Genomic DNA, 21,909 nt, shown 5'->3' on the forward strand with positions numbered 1-21,909 from the left:
AATTGAAGGAATTCAAATAAGATGCCTTGTGAATACAAGTGCAATGCTTTTCCACATAATTTCACAAGTAAAATACGTGTATAGTATTTGTAATTGTATGTATTCTGTATTCATTCCCAATATTTGTATATAAATTTTAAACTGTCTTCAAACTTTAGCATCGCATAAGATTTTAGACTATCACTATTGTCATTTACTACACATGACAACCTTGTTTATGTGAAAATTCACAAGCAAGTGCAACATATTTTTAATCAATTTGATATTTTGTTAATGATAGGATATTGTAAATTATTTTTATGTATTCACTTATGCAACATGTTTTACAATTTTCTAACCAGACGTCTGGTAGAACTTTGAGGTATTGATATGACTGATGATGCCCCACAAAAGGGGCAAAACATGTCTCAACTATTTCAATGATGTTAATAGGTACTTGTAGTTAGTCACTTTACTTATTAAATCATATTTCTGTTAGTTCTGTAAAAGTTTTCAGGTACAAAGTTTCTAAATTTAAAATATGTTCAAAACATCCTTCAATATCAATTGTGTACTATCATATTTTCAAACAACCAGTTGTCACTATGATTATGGTATATAAATAGCAGATAACCTTCACAAAGAACACAGTTCCCAGACCAGAAACTACCTATGACATTATGTCACGAGATTACTATCACATACTTACCTGGTGTCCAAGTAACACTGTAGATGTGAAAATTATCACTCCAGAAGGCATTGCTGTCCATGCTGAAAGTTTCAGAATGGACTGTCTTGCCAGATGAGATTACACAGGCCACCTCCAAATGCCTAGCTCCCAAATCTTTCTTGTCTTTCATAAGGTTCCTGTTAGCCCTCACTAGTGCCATTTGAATTAAACCAGACTCAAAAAGATTGGTACCATATTTGTTGTTCTTGGGTTCCAGCCAGATTTCTGTACACATTAATGAAGAATTTATTCAGTATCATACACAAATAAAAAATGTAATGCAAACAGAACAAACAAGAGGATAGGACTACAGGTTCACATACTAATGATAAACAATATGTGGGCAGATAAAATAACAAAGAAGAAACAAGAACAAACATAAAACACAGACATGTCAAAATCTTAATATTTACATACATTAATTATTGATACAGATTCTGCAGACCTCAGTTGTGAATTTTAGCCCATCAAAAAATATTATGAAGTATACCCTAAACCCATAATACTGACCCTGGGAAAATCCATCACTAGATCTTAATGATTCTGTAAGGTGAAGGAATTAGTTGATCAATTTCCAGAAAGGTTTGAATTTACAGGCGTAAAGTCTCATCAATATTCATCAGTATAACAATACAGTTGTTGAAAATATGACAATTGGTATTTTTTGATGTTATGTACAATATAAAACAAACAACCATTTAAAAAAGAAGAAGAAGAAGAACATCAGTAAAGGTTGTGTATTGTTTTATAATCATGAACCGGGAATGTAGTTATTTATACATCCCTATCTAGCTCTGTAAATCAACTGCACCTTATAACAGTGACATTTTTATCGAGGATTTCTCTACATGCTTCTACTATGTTCTTCCCCTAAGTTAACAAATCCAAAGTGGCCAAAGCTGTGCATTTCAAAAAGCATAGCCATTACAATAACAAAGTAATAAGTAAAGTGTTTTAAAATCAAATGAGATAGAAAAAATATTCTGATAGTGGTAGTGATTATTGTTTTAAGAGGAAGCACAACCACACAAGCTATACAACATGAAAGCCATCCCCTCTGAATATTAACCAGATGAAAAAATTGAAGATCCCAGACTCTTCAAAGAATGAAAGTATCGATAAAAAGAAGAAAAGGGGAGGGTCATGAAAGGTGAGAAAAGGAGGCGATTCCTAAGATTTCACAAAACTAATTTAATTTGGGCTGAAAGAGAACAAGAGCTGACCAAGGGAGGTTAGATAGGAAAGATGAAAGAAAGGAGGCAGGCACAAGCAAGTGGAAGCAATGCCATATTCAGCTAGGGGCCTTATGGCTACAAACCCATGCTCCCAAATTCAGAACCTCTGGGGCATTGAAAAATTGTATTTGCCTCTTACAACAAGCAGAAAATACTGTGGATGTATTCAACAACTCCACCCAACAGGTGGGATGAGGGTGTGGGTAATTCTCCAGTATAGGCCTACAGTACATCAATTGAATAGGCCTATTTTATCATTGAAACTATCTATGATCACTTTTGTTTCAGTGGAAGACTTTCCAATACTGGCAACACTTTGAAATTATGTTATTATATTACATATCTAAATTATATTACAAAATTTACCCTTAAAGGACCAATTAACAATACCATATTTACCTGCATCATTTTTGCTCTTGCATAATTTTTGCACCCCAAATTTTTATAATTAATTATTAGGATTTTTATTCTGCAGAATATCGAAAGGCTGTGAAAGAATTAAAACCTAATAAAGTGCCAGGATGCGATGAAATAACTGGAGAAATGATACAGAGACTGGATGATGAAACACACGGCTATATTTTAAACTGATCACAGAAATATATGAAACTGGAGAAATTCCAGAAGATTTTAAAAAGTCTCTCATAATCCCTATACCAAAGGAACCTGGAACTCTAAAATGTGAAGAACATCGCACCTTGAGTTTATTGTCGCACATGTCAAAAATATTGACAAGAATAATATATAACCAAATAAACAATAAAATTGAACCACATTTGGCTGAAGATCAGTTTGGATTTAGACGAAATAGAGGCACACGAGAAGCTATTCTAATGTTACGACAGGTTATAGACAAAATGCTAGACATAATAAAACCTTTGTTTGTTGCATTTGTGGATTTAGAAAAAGCTTTTGATAATGTGAACTGAAATATATTAATGAAGATTATGACTAGTGTTGGTCTAGATTTTAGAAATAGATGAATGGTATATGAACTCTACAACAACCAAAGCGGCATCATAAACATAAATGGTGAAGTATGGGAAGCTTATATAAATATAGGAGTATGACAGGGATGTAATTTGTCGTGCTATTCAACCTGTATATTGAGAAAGGCATTGAGGAATGTAAAGAGGATATGGAAGGGATAAAGATAAATGGAGTAGAAATCAAAATGATAAGATTTGCTGATGACATAGCTGTCATAGAGGAGAATGAAGAGAAACTACAAAGTACATTAATAAGAATGAATAAGATATTGAGAGATAAGTCTAACATGAAAATTAATACAAAAAAGACCAAAAATTATGGTATGCAACTGCCAGCATATTGCAGTCGACATCAGAATTAGTGATATACCACTAAGGCAAGTAAATGTCTTTACCTACTTAGGAAGGTAAAATCACTCCAGATGGCAAAAGTTCAGTCGGCATAAAGAGCAGAATTTCCCAAGCAAAGATTGCTTTTTACAAGAAAAGGATACTACTTACATCAAGGAATTTAAATGTGGAGACCAAGAAGAGATTTATTAAGTGCTTTGTCTGGAGTGTGGCCTTGTATGGTTCAGAAACGTGGACTATTAGTGCATGTGATAAGAAACGTCTGGAAGCATTTGAGATGTGGTGCTGGAGGAGGATGGAAAAGATCTCATGGACAGCAAAACTCACCAATGAAGAAGTTCTTCGACGAATAGGTGAAAAATGATCCTTTTTAGCAACAATAAGAAAGAGAAGAGACCGATTCATTGGCCATCTCTGAAGGCACAATGGTTTCATAGTTAATGTCACGGAAGGAATGTTTCAAGGTAAAAGAGGAAGACCTAGACTGCAATATTCAAGACAGATCAGAGATGACGTAGGAACAGGATCATATGTGGAAATGGAAGAGATTAGCGGATTACAGAGAAGAGTGGAGAGGACGAATTGCTGCCAACCAATCTTGGGATTGAGAATTGAGAAGAAGATTCTGCTCGCATAATTTTTGCTGTCTCAAACCATAGGCTACTCCATATCTTAGCTTGAGCACTGAAAGCAATGAAGTTACCCTCTGATATCACCGCCAGCCGTAGTCTAGTCAGACCTTGAGCGAAACTGCATTCCTATCTCCATGCCTGGAGTAATACCTTTGTGATAAGTAATTCTGTTTATAGAGTACAGAAAGCTTGCAAAAGGCTTGTGGATAGCTAACACAGATACATGCTGTAATTTGGTTCTGTGTTGTAATGTGTAAAGGAACAGCATTGCAAGTTTCCATGAGTAGGTAGCACACAGTAAAGTGTCTGTTAATGTGCTAAGTGAAAGAGAAAAACAATGTCAAAATGTCATTTTCTGCATGGGATACATGTACGCGTGCAAGAAAAGTGCTGGGTGGACAGCGATCTATTGAAAAACTGGATAAAAACTGTCTGGAAAAGCCGCCCTGGTGCTCTACTTTGCCTACATCCATGTTAGTAGTTTACAGCTTCAGAGGACATCTCAGGCAAGAAGTCAAGGACTCCCTCCTTGAAGGCAGAACAGACATGGTAGTAATTCTAGGTGGACTGACATCTATTCTACAACCTCTAGATGTATCAATTAACAAACCTTTTAAGGACCATATCCAGCGTTTTTATACGGAATGGCCGACAACGGGCAAGCACACATTCACTCCAGGTGGCAAGATTCGGCATCTTTCTTTAGAATTAATGTGCCAGTGGACAATAAGAAGCTGGAATTTAATTCCATGTGAAATGGTTACGAAGAGCTTCAGGAAAACAGGAATATCCAACTCGCTGGACGGTCTTGAAGATGACGACTGTGACAACTCATCGACTGAGAGCAACGATAAAATGTCGAAGTGGAATGGTAAGTTTGATCAGTGCTCTTTTTATTACCAGCATGTGACTTGCATTTTGTTGCAATGTTCATAACGTTAACGTTAATACATGTACCACCTACTTTATCTTTACAGATATGTAGGCCGTTCCGTTGCAGCATACAACAGTGCAAAGCAAAACACGCTAATTTTTTCACCTGGCCACCTACTTGAAGCAAGTGTTACAAAGCTGTAGACCTGAGAGTAAACTAAAGTGATATAAATTTGAGAACTTGCTTGTTGATATTTTCTTTGTATACAGTACAATATTGCAGTGATGGAAAACGGACAGCCTACTGTAAATACGTACAAACAGCACATGATATTTTGATAAAAATTATTTTATTCATGTTTGTCTAATCTGTAAATAAATGTTCAGTATTCATACAAAATTGTATTTTCACAGCTATCTTGGTGATTTCATTGATTTTATTTGAAATTTTAGTGTAACGTCATCCCTTTGAAAAAAAAGTCTGCATAATTTACGCAGCTTGATTTTAGAACAAAATATTTGGTCAAAATGTGTAAAACTTACGTGGATAAATACGGTATATCACCAGCCTGAAAAAGACCAACTGATGATGTATTGTCAAGGGTTGCACGAGCTAAAAGGACTTGATGGTGATATTTCATGGATAGAATAAATCTACAGCATGTTTTGAAACAGTCCTCTTATTCACAGTATCTCTCATTTCCTACAAAAAAAAAACAAACTGTTTTCTCAATATTTTGGAAAAAAAATAATCATTGATTAGTTACAGCCTATGTTATGGTTTGATGAAAGGAACACTTCAAAATACTCCTTGATCTTTTCCACCACAACACTGGTGTAACATCCAGATTGTTACAGACTGCTGATATATTTTACACTGACTGACAGAGCAAATGCAACACCAAGAAGGAGTGGTCAGAACTTTATGCCAATTGCAGGGTAGACTGACGTCACTGAGGTATGCTCATGATGTGAAATGCGCCGCTGTGCTGCGCACGTAGTGAACGATAAATGGGACACAGCGTTGGCGAATGGCCCACTTCGTACCGTGATTTCTCAGCCGACAGTCATTGTAGAACGTGTTGTCGTGTGCCACAGGACACGTGTATAGCTAAGAATGCCAGGCCGCCGTCAACGGATGCATTTCCAGCAGACAGACGACTTTACGAGGGGTATGGTGATCGGGCTGAGAAGGGCAGGTTGGTCGCTTCGTCAAATCGCAGCCGATACCCATAGGGATGTGTCCACGGTGCAGCGCCTGTGGCGAAGATGGTTGGCGCAGGGACATGTGGCACGTGCGAGGGGTCCAGGCGCAGCCCGAGTGACGTCAGCACGCGAGGATCGGCGCATCCGCCGCCAAGCGGTGGCAGCCCCGCATGCCACGTCAACCGCCATTCTTCAGCATGTGCAAGACACCCTGGCTGTTCCAATATCGACCAGAACAATTTCCCGTCGATTGGTTGAAGGAGGCCTGCACTCCCGGCGTCCGCTCAGAAGACTACCATTGACTCCACAGCATAGACGTGCACGCCTGGCATGGTGCCGGGCTAGAGCGACTTGGATGAGGGAATGGCAGAACGTCGTGTTCTCCGATGAGTCACGCTTCTGTTCTGTCAGTGATAGTCACCGCAGAAGAGTGTGGCGTCGGCGTGGAGAAAGGTCAAATCCGGCAGTAACTGTGGAGCGCCCTACCGCTAGACAACGCGGCATCATGGTTTGGGGCGCTATTGCGTATGATTCCACGTCACCTCTAGTGCGTATTCAAGGCACGTTAAATGCCCACCGCTACGTGCAGCATGTGCTGCGGCCGGTGGCACTCCCGTACCTTCAGGGGCTGCCCAATGCTCTGTTTCAGCAGGATAATGCCCGCCCACACACTGCTCGCATCTCCCAACAGGCTCTACGAGGTGTACAGATGCTTCCGTGGCCAGTGTACTCTCCGGATCTCTCACCAATCGAACACGTGTGGGATCTCATTGGACGCCGTTTGCAAACTCTGCCCCAGCCTCGTACGGACGACCAACTGTGGCAAATGGTTGACAGAGAATGGAGAACCATCCCTCAGGACACCATCCGCACTCTTATTGACTCTGTACCTCGACGTGTTTCTGCGTGCATCGCCGCTCGCGGTGGTCCTACATCCTACTGAGTCGATGCCGTGCGCATTGTGTAACCTGCATATCGGTTTGAAATAAACATCAATTATTCATCCGTGCCGTCTGTTTTTTCCCCAACTTTCATCCCTTTCGAACCACTCCTGCTTGGTGTTGCATTGTCACTGTCAGTCAGTGTATATTATGTAACTAATTTGAATTTGTATACTTATTGGACATTTTATATCATTTACTTGCTTTCACTGACAGGAAACTTACATGCAGTCACGCACTGATCTTCTCCTAACTGGATCAGCAACAGTGGATTGACTATAAATCTTAACACAAGAAATTATATGATATTTCTCTAAACTGGCACATAAAAGAGTACTTAAAGTTAGACTCATCTCATTTGTTTATCCTAGACCCAGAATTAGAAGCACAAAGTTTTTAGAGTTGATCACTGAACTGCTTTCTTGGAGGGAACACATACAAGAATTACGTGGAAAAATTATCCCAGCTATCGGAATGCTCCTCAGAAATTAAATACTGATTTGATCAAAGATTGATCAAAGATCAAAATTAAACTGACTGACTGACTGGCTGGCTGACTGACTGGAGAGATGAGATGAGTGTTCACATGATTGGTTGGTTTTATCTTTTTTTCTTCAAGGATTGATAATACATAAGAGCATCAGGACAGTAAACTATCCTAGTATGGGAGAACAGGCATCACTAAATAAAGCCAGCATGTTTTTAAAAATCAACAGATGACTCGTAAAATAATAATGTTTATTGGTTTAATTAGTATGGCATCAATAAATTATTAAATAATAACTTAAACATGATTTCTAGAATAAACAAAGTAGCATGAATCAAAGAGAGAACTGACCTGGAAATATCCAGTCTCCACTAGGCAATTTTGCTTGCACTTCAACACGCCCATAGCGGAAGCTGAAGGACTGTCTCGTCCTTAATTGAGCAGATTTCACAGGAGGAAGGATATTCCATCCTTGTCCTGTCTTTGAGCAATCATCCCTTTGTGTAGATGTGCACCTGTTTAAAAAGGCTTCATATAAATTACTGTTACTTATTAAAAAGAGACTCTGAAGAGGAATGTTAGAAATGGTGCAAGCAATGTACAACAACTGTGTTAGCAGAGTACTGACCCTAGTTGGAAAGATAGAATGGTTTAGGAATAAGACTGGGCTAAGACAGGGGAGAGTGCTGTCATCTCTTTTGTTTATTATGGTCATGGACGAAATTGTAAAGGAAACAAAGGAAGCCTATGGGGATAAAGAGATGAAGATACTGCTATTTGCAGATAATGTTGTGATCTGCAGAAAGAACAGCAAAGAAGTGCAACAACAACTAGATGTACTGAACAAAAAAGTTGAGAAATATGGCATGAAAATCAATACAGAGAAAAGCAAGACTATGGTGATGTCGAGAAGGGAAAGGCAAGGAAAGGGCACTATGAAAATTGCAAGTCAGAGTCTGGAAATTGTGGACAGCTTTAAATACCTAGAAAGTGAATTAATGCAAAATGCTAGGGAGGACATGGAGATTAGCAGGAGGGTACAGTAGAGTAATGCATTCTACCAAAGTGTTAGAAAACTTGTTTGGAGCAAAGAAGTGTCAAGGAAAAGTAAAGAGATAATGGACTATGTACCCATACCGATTTATGCACCTGAGACTTGGGCTTTGACTAGCAGGCAAGAGGGTAGAACGCAAGCCAGTAAGATGAAATTACTAAGAAGTATGATAGGAAAGACAGAGTGAGAAATGAAGATATTAGGAAGTTGATATAGGAAAGCTAAATGAGAGAGTTAAAATGAATTAATTAAGGTGTAAATAGGATGGAGGAGAATAGAATTCCAAGACAGATGCTGGAGGCAAAGTGCGAGGGCAAGAGAGCAAGAAGAAGACTTAGAACAAGGTGGATTGAATCAGTGAAGAGCGGCATAAGAAGACTAAATTTAGACTGAGACAAAATCGTGGAAGATGAAGATGGAGAAGTGCCATAAATACCCTGATCCGGCAGGAGCTGGATGAGGGGAAATGATGATAATGATGTACTTATCTTAAAAGAATGCATATCCCTGCTTTAAGGCGTCCCCTTCTCCTTACAACCATGTATTTTATCAATGTATTTTCATCAATCTTTTGAATGTTATTATATGTTTGCTTAAACCAAAGCAGTGACATAACTTACTCACAAATGTAACCTCATATAACTATGGATTCGAGAAGACAAACGCTTTTGTGTTCAAATTTGTGCCTTTCAGTAAGCATTCAAAAGACTTTATAAGTTGTGTGTTAATTTTATTATTCACACTTGTTCATGTGGTAATTTTTATTACAAACCTTTTAGAGGTAGAAATGGCTGTAGAAGTAAGGAGAAATAGAAGGAACTTACTAGGAAATTGAATCTAGCAAAGGGTTCGAGCCCCACTGTCGGCAGCCCTGAAGATGGTTTTCCGTGGTTTTCCATTTTCACACCAGGCAAATGCCGGGGCTGTACCTTAATTAAGGCCACGGCCGCTTCCTTCCACTTCCTAGGCCTTTCCTATCCCATCGTCGCCATAAGACCTATCTGTGTCGGTGCGACGTAAAGCACAAAAAAAAAAAAAAAAAATCTAGCAAAGAAGTCAGGAGGTGACTTATACTAAAGAAGTATTAAAATTTACCTATGATAACAATGACATTTACAGTAAGATACAAAAGTCGAAAACTTGAAAAAGCAGACGGAATTGATAAGGTTTCAGGGGATATACCAAGGACAATGGGTTGGGATATAGTACCATATCTGAAGTACTTATTTGATTATTGTTTGCATGAATGGAGAGTTTCTATACTAGCCCTGTGTATAAGGGGAAGGGTGATAGACATAAACCTGAAAATTAGAGGCCAGTCAGTTTGACATGCGTTGCATGTAAGCTTTGGGATAGCATTGTTTCTGATTATATTAGACATGTTTGTGAAATTAAGAACTGGTTCAACAGAAGGCAGTTTGGGTTTAAGAAAGGTTATTCCACTGAAGCTCAACTTGTAGTATTCCAGCAAGATATAGCAGATATCCTGGATTCAGCAGGTCAAATGGACTGTACTGCGATTGACCTTTCTAAGGGAATTGACTGGATAGATCATGGGAGACTACTGGCAAAAATGAGTGCAATTGGACTAGAAAAAAGAGTGACTGAATGGGTGGCTATGATTCTAAAAACTAGAACTCAGAAAATTAGAGTAGGCGAAGCTTTATCTGACCCTGTAATAATTAAGAGGGGAATTCCTCAAGGCAGTATTATTGGACATTTATGTTTTCCAATATATATCAATGATATGTGTAAAGAACTGGAATCAGAGATAAGGCTTTTTGCAGATGATGTTATTCTGTACAGAGTAATCAATAATTGACAAGATTGTGAGCAACTGCAAAATGACCTCGATAATGTTGTGAGATGGACAGTACGCAATGATATGATGATAAACGGGGTAAAAAGTCAGGTTTTGAGTTTCACAAATAGGAAAAGTCGTCCGCCCGTCCTCCTCCCGCTCCCCCCCCACCCAAAGTTTTATTTATTGCACTGATGGGGTGAAAGTTCCTTTTGGGAAATCATTGTAAGTACCTAGGTGTTAATATAAAGAAAGATCTTCATTGGGGTAATCACATAAATTTGATTGCAAATAAAAGGTAGATATTGTTACCTCTACTTTGTTACATACAAACACAAATGAACGAAATAATAATAATAATAATAATAATAATAATAATAATAATAATAAAGCCAGACTTAAAATGTTTAGACACAATCAAGAAATTAAAACACACACACACACGTTTTCACAAGAAAACAACAAATAGTAACGGTCAGGTTAAGCAGCATGACGGCTAAGGAAGGAATAGTGGAAAACAGCTAAAACCATAATTAGGCAGTGAAAGGTATTGGCAGTGCCGAAGAAGTGAAATCAGTGGTGATTCAATTTCAATATACAGTTTACTTAATAATTTAGATGGAAATATCACGCAAATGTGATCAAACAAAATTACGTTTTTAAAACAGGAAATAATTCTAACAGTAATTATGAAAAATTGCCCAGAAAGTTCAAATTCAGTCAGAACATCCAGTCAGTCATCCAGTAACTTTAGGAAGGAACATCTCAGAGAATGTTCAAGTTTCATGGCGCAATATTTAAGTCACATTATACTGTCAGAAAGAATAAAATTTAAGTAACATTATACTGTCAGAAGGAATATACACGTAAAAAAGGAAAGCACAAACTTTAAAATTATTATCTTAGTGCAGAGCTCATTTAGAATGCAGCCTCCTCAAAAATACTTCTGAGAAAAGGTGCCCATCTTCAAATGTGAATACGCTAAGATGAAGCAGACCTATGAGACAGTCCCAAGGGGAAAATTACAATTTACATTTACTACCGAAAGGAGTTGAACATTTTACATTTAGCACAATTTAAGAAAACAAAAGAAAAGGGAACTAACTGTCTCTTAACAAATATGATGCGACTTGCCGGAAAGGCTAAGCCATTTTAAGAAAAATTTGGCTACTGAAGGAAAAACGGGTAAGCTCCGGCAAAAAGAAATTACACAGAACACTACCTTTGAAGATTACTACCCGATAGATGAAAAAGCGAAGTGCCCACCTGTTGGAGGGGCCAAGGAGACCCGTCACCTGGAGAAGGCAACCTCTCCCGTCGCCGGTCAGAATTACAAGATGGCTTGGAAGAGCTTGGCTCTCGCCAAGAGCTCCTCTAATACCAATATAATGGTCCATTATTGGACATTCCCTATGGGAATCAACATCTACATCAAGAGCTCCTCTGCCGGAAATGGTGAAATCGTGAAACAACCAATGAGCGTCCCTCATTTTCCTTCGTTCGCCAATCACAAATAGTTTTATTATAGCCAATGAGGGCCCGGACAAACTACCTCATGTAGCATCGAGAAATTTCCTAACTGATGCAAAATGATGCAACCAGAAACTCCTGGAAGTATCCTACCCGATCTGGCACGTGTGCCAAAGTATGTCCCACAAATATTTCATCTTACCTTTAAACGTTTTTAAGACAAATTTTCACAACAACCAAACAATCTTGAAGCAGTGTCATAACCAAACAATTCCAAACACCCCCACACAGAAACATTTTTTTTAAACCAAAAAATAAACACATGATCATACAAAATTAATACGTGAACATATAAAATTCCCCACAGTCTTCCAAGTCCAAATAATCACTACAGATATATCTGCACATGGTTATGAGGGTATTTAGGGGTTGTAGCAAGGATGTAAGGGAGAGGGTATACAGTCTCTGGTAAGAGCCCAAATAGAGTATGGTTGCAGTATATGGGACCCTCACCAGTATTACTCAATTCAAGAACTGGAAAAAATCCAAAGAAAAGCAACTTGATTTGTTCTGGGTGATTTCCGACAAAAGAGTAGCATTACAAAAATGTTGCAAAGTTTGGGCTGGGAAGACTTGGGAGAAAGAAGATTAGCTGCTCGACTAAATGGTATGTCTTTTCTAAAATGAACTTTCTTGAGAGTCCACATTTCAATACAATTTTTTTTATTGATTTATATAAAAAAGTTTACATTCTTATGTCTTAAGCTGGACGCATTTCGCCTATAATTTTAGGCATCTTCAGCCGCCCTTCCGACTACCTAAGATCAAAATAGCCAGGATCCTGGGGTTTTTGCTTACTAATAAAATACTTAAAATTGTTAAGCTGACATTAATTGTTTTAACTAAAAGATATTTTTATGTGTATTATATGGTCTGTAGAACATCTGGCTGATGTGAATTATTTTGACTAGTGAAATGTGCTGTATATAAAAACATTTAGATTGCATACAATTATTCTGTCTAAAAAAAAAAGGTGAGTCCACAATTATTATACATTTGATAAAAACCTAATTTTTGTGCTTTAAAAACTTCAGAATGACATTGGTTGGTTTGGATTATTCAGTCTTTAATATCCAATGTGCATGTTCTCATGGATGGTTTGGGTTATTTAGTCTTTAATATCCGATTTGCATGCTCTCACTAGAATCTTCACGAACTTGAGTGTCACTTTGGGACTTAAATATTTTTAGCGTTTTCGTAAAATATTATATGATCGGTTGTCTGAATATTGCCTTGTAGTGCTCTAAATTATGTACAATTATGTCTTTATATGGGTTTGAAGAGGGGACTTCTCAACATCGTCGCAACAATTTGTTGTAGTCTTGTTGCTTCATGTAATGGTTGATTTTGGTGAACTGAGAGTCTGTAATGATATAATGTGTCTTAGTTGTGAAGTTTGTGTTAACTGAAGTATAAAATGGGGATGTTAAGTTGGCTCTTACTAACTCCCTCACCTCTCTTGTGGCTGGCTTGCTCTAGTGACACCTTCTGTCCGACTGGCGATGGCTAATTCAGTGCGCCTCGTGTTGTATCTGTGTGTATTACGCGGAGGGGTATGGGCTGGGGAGGAGTGGGCAGATAAGGTATTGGCTGTTCTCGGAGGAGAAATTTATTAATGTTTTGAAACATGTTTTCTTTTCTTTTTAATACTTTTAATAATTGTGAGATTTGATCGTATAAAGGATTTTTAATCTATAATGTCATTTAAATCATGGTTTCTGTTAAAAAATTGGTCTATAAAAATGTATACGTTTTCATATTCATTCACTAATTTGCCTTTTTTTCATACTCTTTAGTATGGTTAAATCTTGTTCTATGGTCGTGTAGGCACGTCCATTTTCTTTCATATGTACACTCATGGCCGAGAATTTACGATGTTTGTATGTATGAGGCAAAACATAGGGTACAGGTGAGTTTGTAAATCCCGGATCCTGAGTATTGGTCTTTGTTGGAGTTGATGTTATTGTGATTTAGGAACATGCTTTGGTTTGTGTTTTGTGTTTTAAATGAAATTTTGAAGTTATGTTTCTTGAATGGACTCGAAACTTGATATATATTGGGATTATTGTATGTAAATGCGGCAAATTTGGATTTTTTTGTTTGTTTTCCCGATTTAATTTTGAAATTTGTCTATTTCTAATTTTTCTTATTATTTGGTTGACCATTTCCATATTAACCCCATTGAACTTCACTTCGCTCCTTATATATTGTAATTCCTTGTTGAGGTCTTTAGGTGCAACGGGAATTTAGAAACTCAATGTATTAAACTGTAGTGAGCTGCCAGTTTTTGCGTGTTGGGATGTAATGAGTTGTTCTTGATGGTGCTTGGTGAAAAGGTTGGCTTCCTATAAATGTGATATTTGAATCTATCGTCTTTACGTGCGATTGCGATGATTAAAATATTTATGGACTCATTGATTTCATCTTCTGCAGAAAATTCTATATTTTGATCTAATGAGTTGAGGTATTACAAAATATTTTTACTGTTGTTGAACCATTGGTCTATGATAATAAACGTGTCATCGACATAGTGCAACCATAGACCTTGTATTTTTGTTTTGATTTTTGTGTATTCTAAGTGGTCAAGATAGATGTCTTGCTAATATGCCTGATGCTGGATCTCCCATTGATAAAACCCTTTTTAATGATATATTTTCTTACTGAAAGTGAAGAAGTTATTGTCTAGTACGATGAGATGTATAACTTGTAATAAGTGGTATGTTCCGAGGTGCCAATAGAGAGATGGCGTGGAATGACATCAGTAGACAAATATGTTTGAGTGGTGTCTTTAAAAGTAGGAAAGATCCCAATATGAAGATAAAGTTGGAATTCAAGAGGACAAATTGGGCCAAATATTCATATATAGGAAGGGGAGTTAGAGATTGGAATAACTTACCAAGGGAGATGTTCGATAAATTTCCAATTTCTTTGCAGTCATTTAAGAAAAGGCTTAAGAAGATTATAGACAATATTTTATTCGAAAGATACTACATGTGTCTTGATTAATGTGTGTTCAATTTCTGCATCTAACCACAGTGGTTCTAGCTGAAATTTTAGTGACACACATTAATTCAAAAATGTTATCAATACAAGGCTATCCTTACCCATTTAGAGTGTAAAAATCACTTTCTATATTTTTGCCATCATCTGCCAGTAATGTGGGCCTGATGTGCAATTTTCCATCTGCAACATAACTGTTCTTCTGATCATCTGTGTAAACCACAAATTCAAAGTCCTATAAAGAAAAGAACAGAGAAACATGGTAAACACTGCCTGTTTGACCTTCGAGATATAACAATTTATAAGGCAGTCATTGTACTAAACAGGATAAAAGGGGTGTATCAAGGTTATGTTAACTGTTATATACAGAGAAAATTATTCAGAATTTTCCCTTTTCTTCATTTTCAGACAGACACATATACTATAGCTGGAAGAAGAACAATGGAAAGCTTGATGGAACTGTTACATTCCTTAACTGCAAGAATATTAAGAACAATTCTAAAGATGCAAATATTAGCTGATTATTTATATATGGAACATGAAAACCAGGACACATACAGAGAATAAACATAACTACAGGTCAATGTGATCAACAGAAAATGTAAACAAGAACAAACATTAAAATATGAAAGAATAAGGACAAACTTCACATCTGCACCAACATTGAGCTGCTGCTCATCTCAAGATACACTCTTCTTCAGTCCTCAAGAGGCTGGTTCCTGCTTCCTTGCTTCCATCAATGAGGTGGTTATATACATTCACTGTGAACACCACTCTGGACAGATCTTCAGTCTTGATGTGGGAAGAATAGGAATAGAAAAAGCTGGTTTAACGATGGAAAAGGAAGCGATAAAAAGAAAAGTTTAAACAGGTGGCAGAAGACAAGGAGACATATATGGAGAACAGCAATCTGAATCATGGCTAGAGTGAAGGTATTAATATGGCAGTCTCTTTGTAGAGGGATAGAATTCTATTACCCTAAAAGTGAGAGAAGTATCGTGGGGGTGTTTTTTTGCTAGGGGCTTTACGTCGCACCGACACAGATAGGTCTTATGGCGACGATGGGATAGGAAAGGCCTAGGAGTTTGAAGGAATCGGCCGTGGCCTTAATTAAGGTACAGCCCCAGCATTTGCCTGGTGTGAAAATGGGAAACCACGGAAAACCATCTTCAGGGATGCTGATAGTGGGATTCGAACCTACTATCTCCCGGATGCAAGCTCACAGCCGCACGCCTCTACGCGCACGGCCAACTCGCCCGGTCGTGGGGGTGTAATACATTCTGGGTGCTACCCAGTAACTTCAAGGTATTCGCCCTGTTAGTGTAAAGGATATCTTTCTATTGGAGAGCCTTCTATAAACAACATTTTGAGCCACACCATGTGGTGTATATATAAAAAGACAATTAGAGGACCTGACTCAAATTGATGCATGAAAAATGTTAAAGTCCTGTATTGGGTATCAACATCCTCAAATGTGGCAGTACAGCTACAACAAAAAGTGATGCAAGTTACTTGTTAAATGAAACACCCCTGATGAAATTTTTTTTTTGCTATTTTGCTTAACATCGCACCAACACATATGTCTTATGGCGACGATGGGATAGGAAAGGTCTAGGAAGTGGAAGGAAGCGGCCGTGGCCTTAATTAAGGTACAGCCCCGGCATTTGCCTGGTGTGAAAATGGGAAACCACAGAAAATCATCTACAGGGCTGCCGACAGTGGGGCTCGAACCCACTATCTCCCGATTACTGGATACTGGCTGCACTTAAGCGACTGCAGCTATCGAGCTCGGTTCCTGATGAAATATGACTGTCAGTAGGCTACACAGTGCAACTGTCAGCATGTCAGAATAACATAAAAGATTACAATGAAATGGATGAGAAACTGCCATAATGATTTATTAAATAAATATGTAAAATGATTGACACATCAGGGTTATCAACCAGGAGATCTGGGTTTCAAATTCTAGTATCAACATTTTTTTTTTACTGGACTCCATTAATCTACTGCATAACTGCACTGTACTAACAGTCTTTGCATTACCAATCTGAATGGTTGCAATGAGTGTGTAGGTGTCCTACTCTACACATTACTCTTTTCTTTTCCTTTAAGTTTTAGAGTATTGTGTTAACCAAATACGTGTGTATGTCTATTCATTGCAAAATCTGGCATTGTGCTTTTCTGGGAAGGACTATTTTAGACATGACTTGATACCTCATCCAGTGTCCACTGGCTTGAACAACTTGTCGGAGCAGACATGGCATTGTCTCAACAAGCTTCCTAAAGTATTCATCGTCTAAGGTGATCTCCTTGCCTGCATCCAACTTAATGCCCCACAAAGCATGATGCAAATGCAGGGGAAGGGCGAGGTCAGTGTTTCTTTATATGCTACTAGCTGATGTACTCGTGCTTTGCTACGGGATTCTAAGAAAGACTGCCTTTGTTAACTTAGGGCATTACAAAAACGTCAGTAAGAATGTAGGGATTAAAAGCAATGTTATCACATAAAATACTCGCTCAGATGAAAAACCACACATTTTCTCACTTTTAATGAACAGTACAACGAAACCGATCTAACAGTCCAAAGTTCCAGTGCTGGAATGACCAGGCCGCAGACAGCCGTGAACACTCCTCTGCCATTGTTTCGTTAAATATACACACTGCTCATTCCTATCAGTGCCTCAGGGTAGAGATTGGATAGCTCGAATGCTATGATGAACCAGTGTGTTACGTACCAGATATATCAGAAAATGTATGAACCAGAGGAATGGCATGCTAAAGAAGAAAGTTATCTTACACCCCAGCTACTTCCTGCCAATATACAGGCAGGCTGTTACAGTACCAGTAGTATCAGAAATTTTATGAACCAGAGGAATGGCATGCTTAAGAAGAAAGTTATCTAACCCTTTATATGCTACTAGCTGATGTACTCGTGCTTTGCTACGGGATTCTAAGAAAGACTGCCTTTGTTAACTTAGGGCATTACAAAAACGTCGGTAAGAATGTAGGGATTAAAAGCAATGTTATCACATAAAATACTCGCTCAGATGAAAAACCACACATTTTCTCACTTTTAATGAACAGTACAATGAAACCGATCTACTTCCCGCCAATATTCAGGCAGTCTGTTATACTCAGTACGACCGGGTGAGTTGACCGTGTGGTTAGTGGCGCGCAGATGTAAGTTTGCATTTGGGAGGTAGTGGGTTCGAAAACCACTGTCAACAGCCCTGAAGATGGTTTTCCATGGTCTCCCATTTTCACACCAAGCAAATGCTTGAACTGTACCATAATTAACACCAGGGGTGCTTCTTTTCCACTCCTAGCCCTTTCCTATCCCATCTTCACCATAATACCTATCTGTGTCAGTGCAATGTAAAACAAATAAAAAATACTCGGTATACAGCAGTAATCCCATCTATCGGACATGACTGGCAACAGATGACACAAAGCACATCACAACAAACAATGGTCAATGTAATGTTATTGTTGATCAAAATTATGACCTTTCTGTACTGTAGACCTTCACATTTAGTTTTCTTTCGACTCTGTGATATTAGGGCATCTTATAAAATTATTTATAGCGTAGACTGTAGTTCGTTATTCCCCAATTTTACATAACGATTTTTATTAAATTCTGTCTACCCATTTTCTCGTGACTTGGCACTGATATGGACTTGGCAACAAAAATCCAAATTCATGAATATATCTGTCATCATAGCCAGTACGGTAAAGATGTATAAGACATAAATGATCGGGAATTTAAAAATACTATATAACTTTAGTAATGTAATATTTGTCGATAGGACTACTAATAACACAAATATTAGAGAATTAAATTTTAGGCCTTCCCCTAAACCACCATTCCACTCAGCGTGAATAAAATTATTCATGGCCTGGATTGTAACGACTTATTAATTTAAGTTTAGGCTTTCCCCATAGCTACCATTTCTTTCAGCATGAATAAGATAATTTATGGGCTAGATTGTAGTGACTTATTTTCCGACTTTAAATACCGATTTTCATTAAGACAGACAGACAGACAGACAGAAATTATGCAAAATTAAAAAGTGCATTTCCTTGCTACTATGGACACGACTGATACAGAAATACCATCCTTTTTAAATTCTGAGCAATGTACAGACAAAACTCATATTTTATATATATAGATTTCCACCTTGCCCAAATGGGAATAAAATCTAGAGCTCAAAAGACTCAATTGAGCAATTCAGAAAACCAGCCCTGAATGTGACCACTATTGGGGAGTGGGGAGTTTACTTGTTGCGCTCTCTCACACTCTGAACCATAATATTCTACAGAATGTCCAAATATTGGCTTAATGTGAGATGGTCATCAACCTGATGATATCCATCAGACGATATCCACCCTCAACATGACACAGATATGCAGCCACTACGTGAAGACACTGCTTTATATCTTTTGTTGTATCAGGTTCACTGTTGCCATAAACATGAAAAAACCCAACCTCTGCCGAAGAGCAGGAACTCTCATCAGAGAAGATCACATGATCCCAATTACGATTTAACTCTACCTCGGCAAAGGTTCACCAATCGACCACCACCATCAATCGCGGTGTGAACTCTTTTTCTCCTTTTGCTTTTTCTGGAATGCTTTGGTGGTAGATTTTCTGCAATGGAGTCTGCCTTCTTGTAATCATTTACAGACTGTGTGTATAGACATCCAAAAACAAATTGGTCTCTTGCATGAGCTCCACCGAGTTTAAGAATGGGTTCTCCTGTGAAGTTTCAGCTAACCTGTTGTCTTCTTCCTTAGTAGAAACCTGTTTTAAACCAGTGTCCAGTAGATGTCCAATGTCCCCTGAGAGCCCCCATTGCTGTATCCATCTCTAAGCAGCCCTAGGCGAAACACCACACCAAATCACTGCCTCACGAATGCCAAAATTGCTGCATTGGATGAGAGCCAATGCTTGCTCTCATGATGCATGTGAATAATGTGTCATGTCAGGATGGAGTGAAGCATTTAGCATGAAAGTTACCTTGTCTAATGTAGGTGCGTTTGTTGCCTGATGTCATCACGGTGTATTCATTCCGGAACAAGCAAAAGGAAAAAATGTTCACACCAGGATTCAAAACATAGCTGTTATGGCAGGCATGAAATTTGTAGCCTACAGTTCACCTACTGCACTAGGTAGGAGTATGGCATGTGCTTATTATTTCATAGTGCTGTTTGCAAGCACACGTCATAAGGAGGAGGAGGGAGAGTGGAGAGTGAAAATGACTGACACAATGAGTGAGAATTATGGGCCTATTGCAAAATGCATCCAGCTGACTGTACGTTGCCGAACATAGCCTAAGTGGGCTTTCTTATATTTCAAGTTTCCAGAGATGCGATGATTTTTTATTGTTCATCTGTACATTGGTCCTGCAAACATCCTGATTTTTTCAGTCCTGTTCCAGAGGTAACAAGTGTTTGGTCTTGTGACTTACATTTTGGGCATGACAAAGCAGACACTTATGGGCAACTGAAGTCCCTTAAATTGGAAGGGAGACCGACAAGGAAATAGGGCAATAGATAGTATAAATACAGTTTCACCTTTCCCAGAACCTGTCAATGATATTCTTGTGTAACATCATCTCCTCTCAGCAGAGTACTTTGTACAGTTTTGGTGGATTTAGGTTCCTCAAAAGTATTATCAGTGAGCCTGTTAATTTCATGTGCTGAAAGGAGAAGTGCTGTTTGTATTTCAGAGCCAAACATAACTCATGCACAAAGTCACATATTTCAAGCACCATGGATATTGTGAATTCCTTGGGAAAGACTCAATTAATTAAGGCATTCCAAGATTGAATTATGTGAGCCAATGATGCTGGTATTATCACCGGAGCTCTGTAATGTTCCATTTTCATTCTTCAGTATTGTTACACTGAAATCCTCTTCTCCCTGATTGCCAAGTTGCACATGCCTGTACAGAAAATCCTCTCAGCCTATGGTCACAAGTGGTATTTCCTCAGTGAAGCTTACAGTTCATCTGCTCTTGTACCGCCTGCTACAATGGGTAGCGTCTAATGGAAGTCTCCTGTCAATAGCGTCAACTGGTGAAGATTGCTCTGCTATTTTCCACTGTTTCCATTCTCCCTATTCCTATCAGTGCCTCAATCACATGAATCAAATAGTTCAAACACTATGATGAACTAGTTTGTCAAGTACTAGTAGTTATCAGGATATCTGTAATCCAAACAAATAGCACGATAAAAGAGAATGTTTTCTAATTCCCCTGCACTTCATTGCCAGTACTCAGATAGGCTGCTCCACTTATTAGTCAGGTAATTTCCCTAGATTGTGCAGGGTGCAGAAGTCCACTCATGACTCGCTTTGAGACAGAGGGACTAATAACCTACTTCAATAAAAAATGTGTAAGGCATGGAAGAACAGAATTTTCTATTCCTCCTGTAATGATTCTTTGGTAAGGTTGACATTTAAAAATGGTAGGATACAGGAAATAAGTAAGAAATATAAAATTGTAAATATTTTCATTATTCATCACACAATGAATTAATGGGGATATTTGAAAAAAATTTTTAGACCTTCCCCTAAACCACAAATTCACCTGGCATCAACAAAATAATGTATGGTCTAGATTGAAGAGAGAGAGAGAGAGAGAGTGAGAGAGAGAGAGAGAGAGAGAGAGAGTGTGAGTGTGAGTGTGAGTGTGAGTGTGTGAGAGAGAGAGAGAGAGAGAGAGAGTGTGTGTGTGTGTGTGTGTGTGTGTGTGTGTGTGTGTGTGTGTGTGTGTGTGTGTGTGTGTGTGTGTGTGTGTGTGTCAGCCAGCCAGTCAATCGTGATCTGCATTTAGGGCAGTCGCCCAGGTGGCAGATTCCCTATCTGTTGTTTTCCAAGCCTTTTCTGAAATGATTGCAAAGAAATTGGAAATTTATTGAACATCTCCCTTGGTAAGTTATTCCAATCCCTAATTCCCTTTCCTATAAACGAATATTTGCCCCAATTTGTTCTCTTGTATTCCAACTTTATCTTCATATTGTGATCTTTCCTACTTTTAAAGACACCATCCAAACTTATTCGTCTATTGATGTCCTCCCACGCCATCTCTCCACTGACAGC

At 38.3% G+C, this 21,909-nt stretch overlaps 1 protein-coding gene across 1 annotated transcript in view; it reads right to left on the reverse strand.

The window, feature by feature from the left end:
* Window positions 1-21,909, reverse strand: part of LOC136856981 (beta-1,3-glucan-binding protein 1) — a 175,052-nt gene that overhangs the window by 13,052 nt on the left and 140,091 nt on the right. The window contains exons 4-6 of the mRNA XM_068225023.1: window positions 14,913-15,043; window positions 7,775-7,938; window positions 689-934 (exon numbers count right to left, since the gene is read on the reverse strand). Coding sequence (XP_068081124.1) covers window positions 689-934; window positions 7,775-7,938; window positions 14,913-15,043 — 541 coding nt within the window. The remainder of the gene's footprint in view (window positions 1-688; window positions 935-7,774; window positions 7,939-14,912; window positions 15,044-21,909) is intronic.

This window comes from Anabrus simplex, chromosome 1 (assembly GCF_040414725.1).
Source record: "Anabrus simplex isolate iqAnaSimp1 chromosome 1, ASM4041472v1, whole genome shotgun sequence".
Lineage (NCBI taxonomy): Eukaryota > Metazoa > Arthropoda > Insecta > Orthoptera > Tettigoniidae > Anabrus > Anabrus simplex.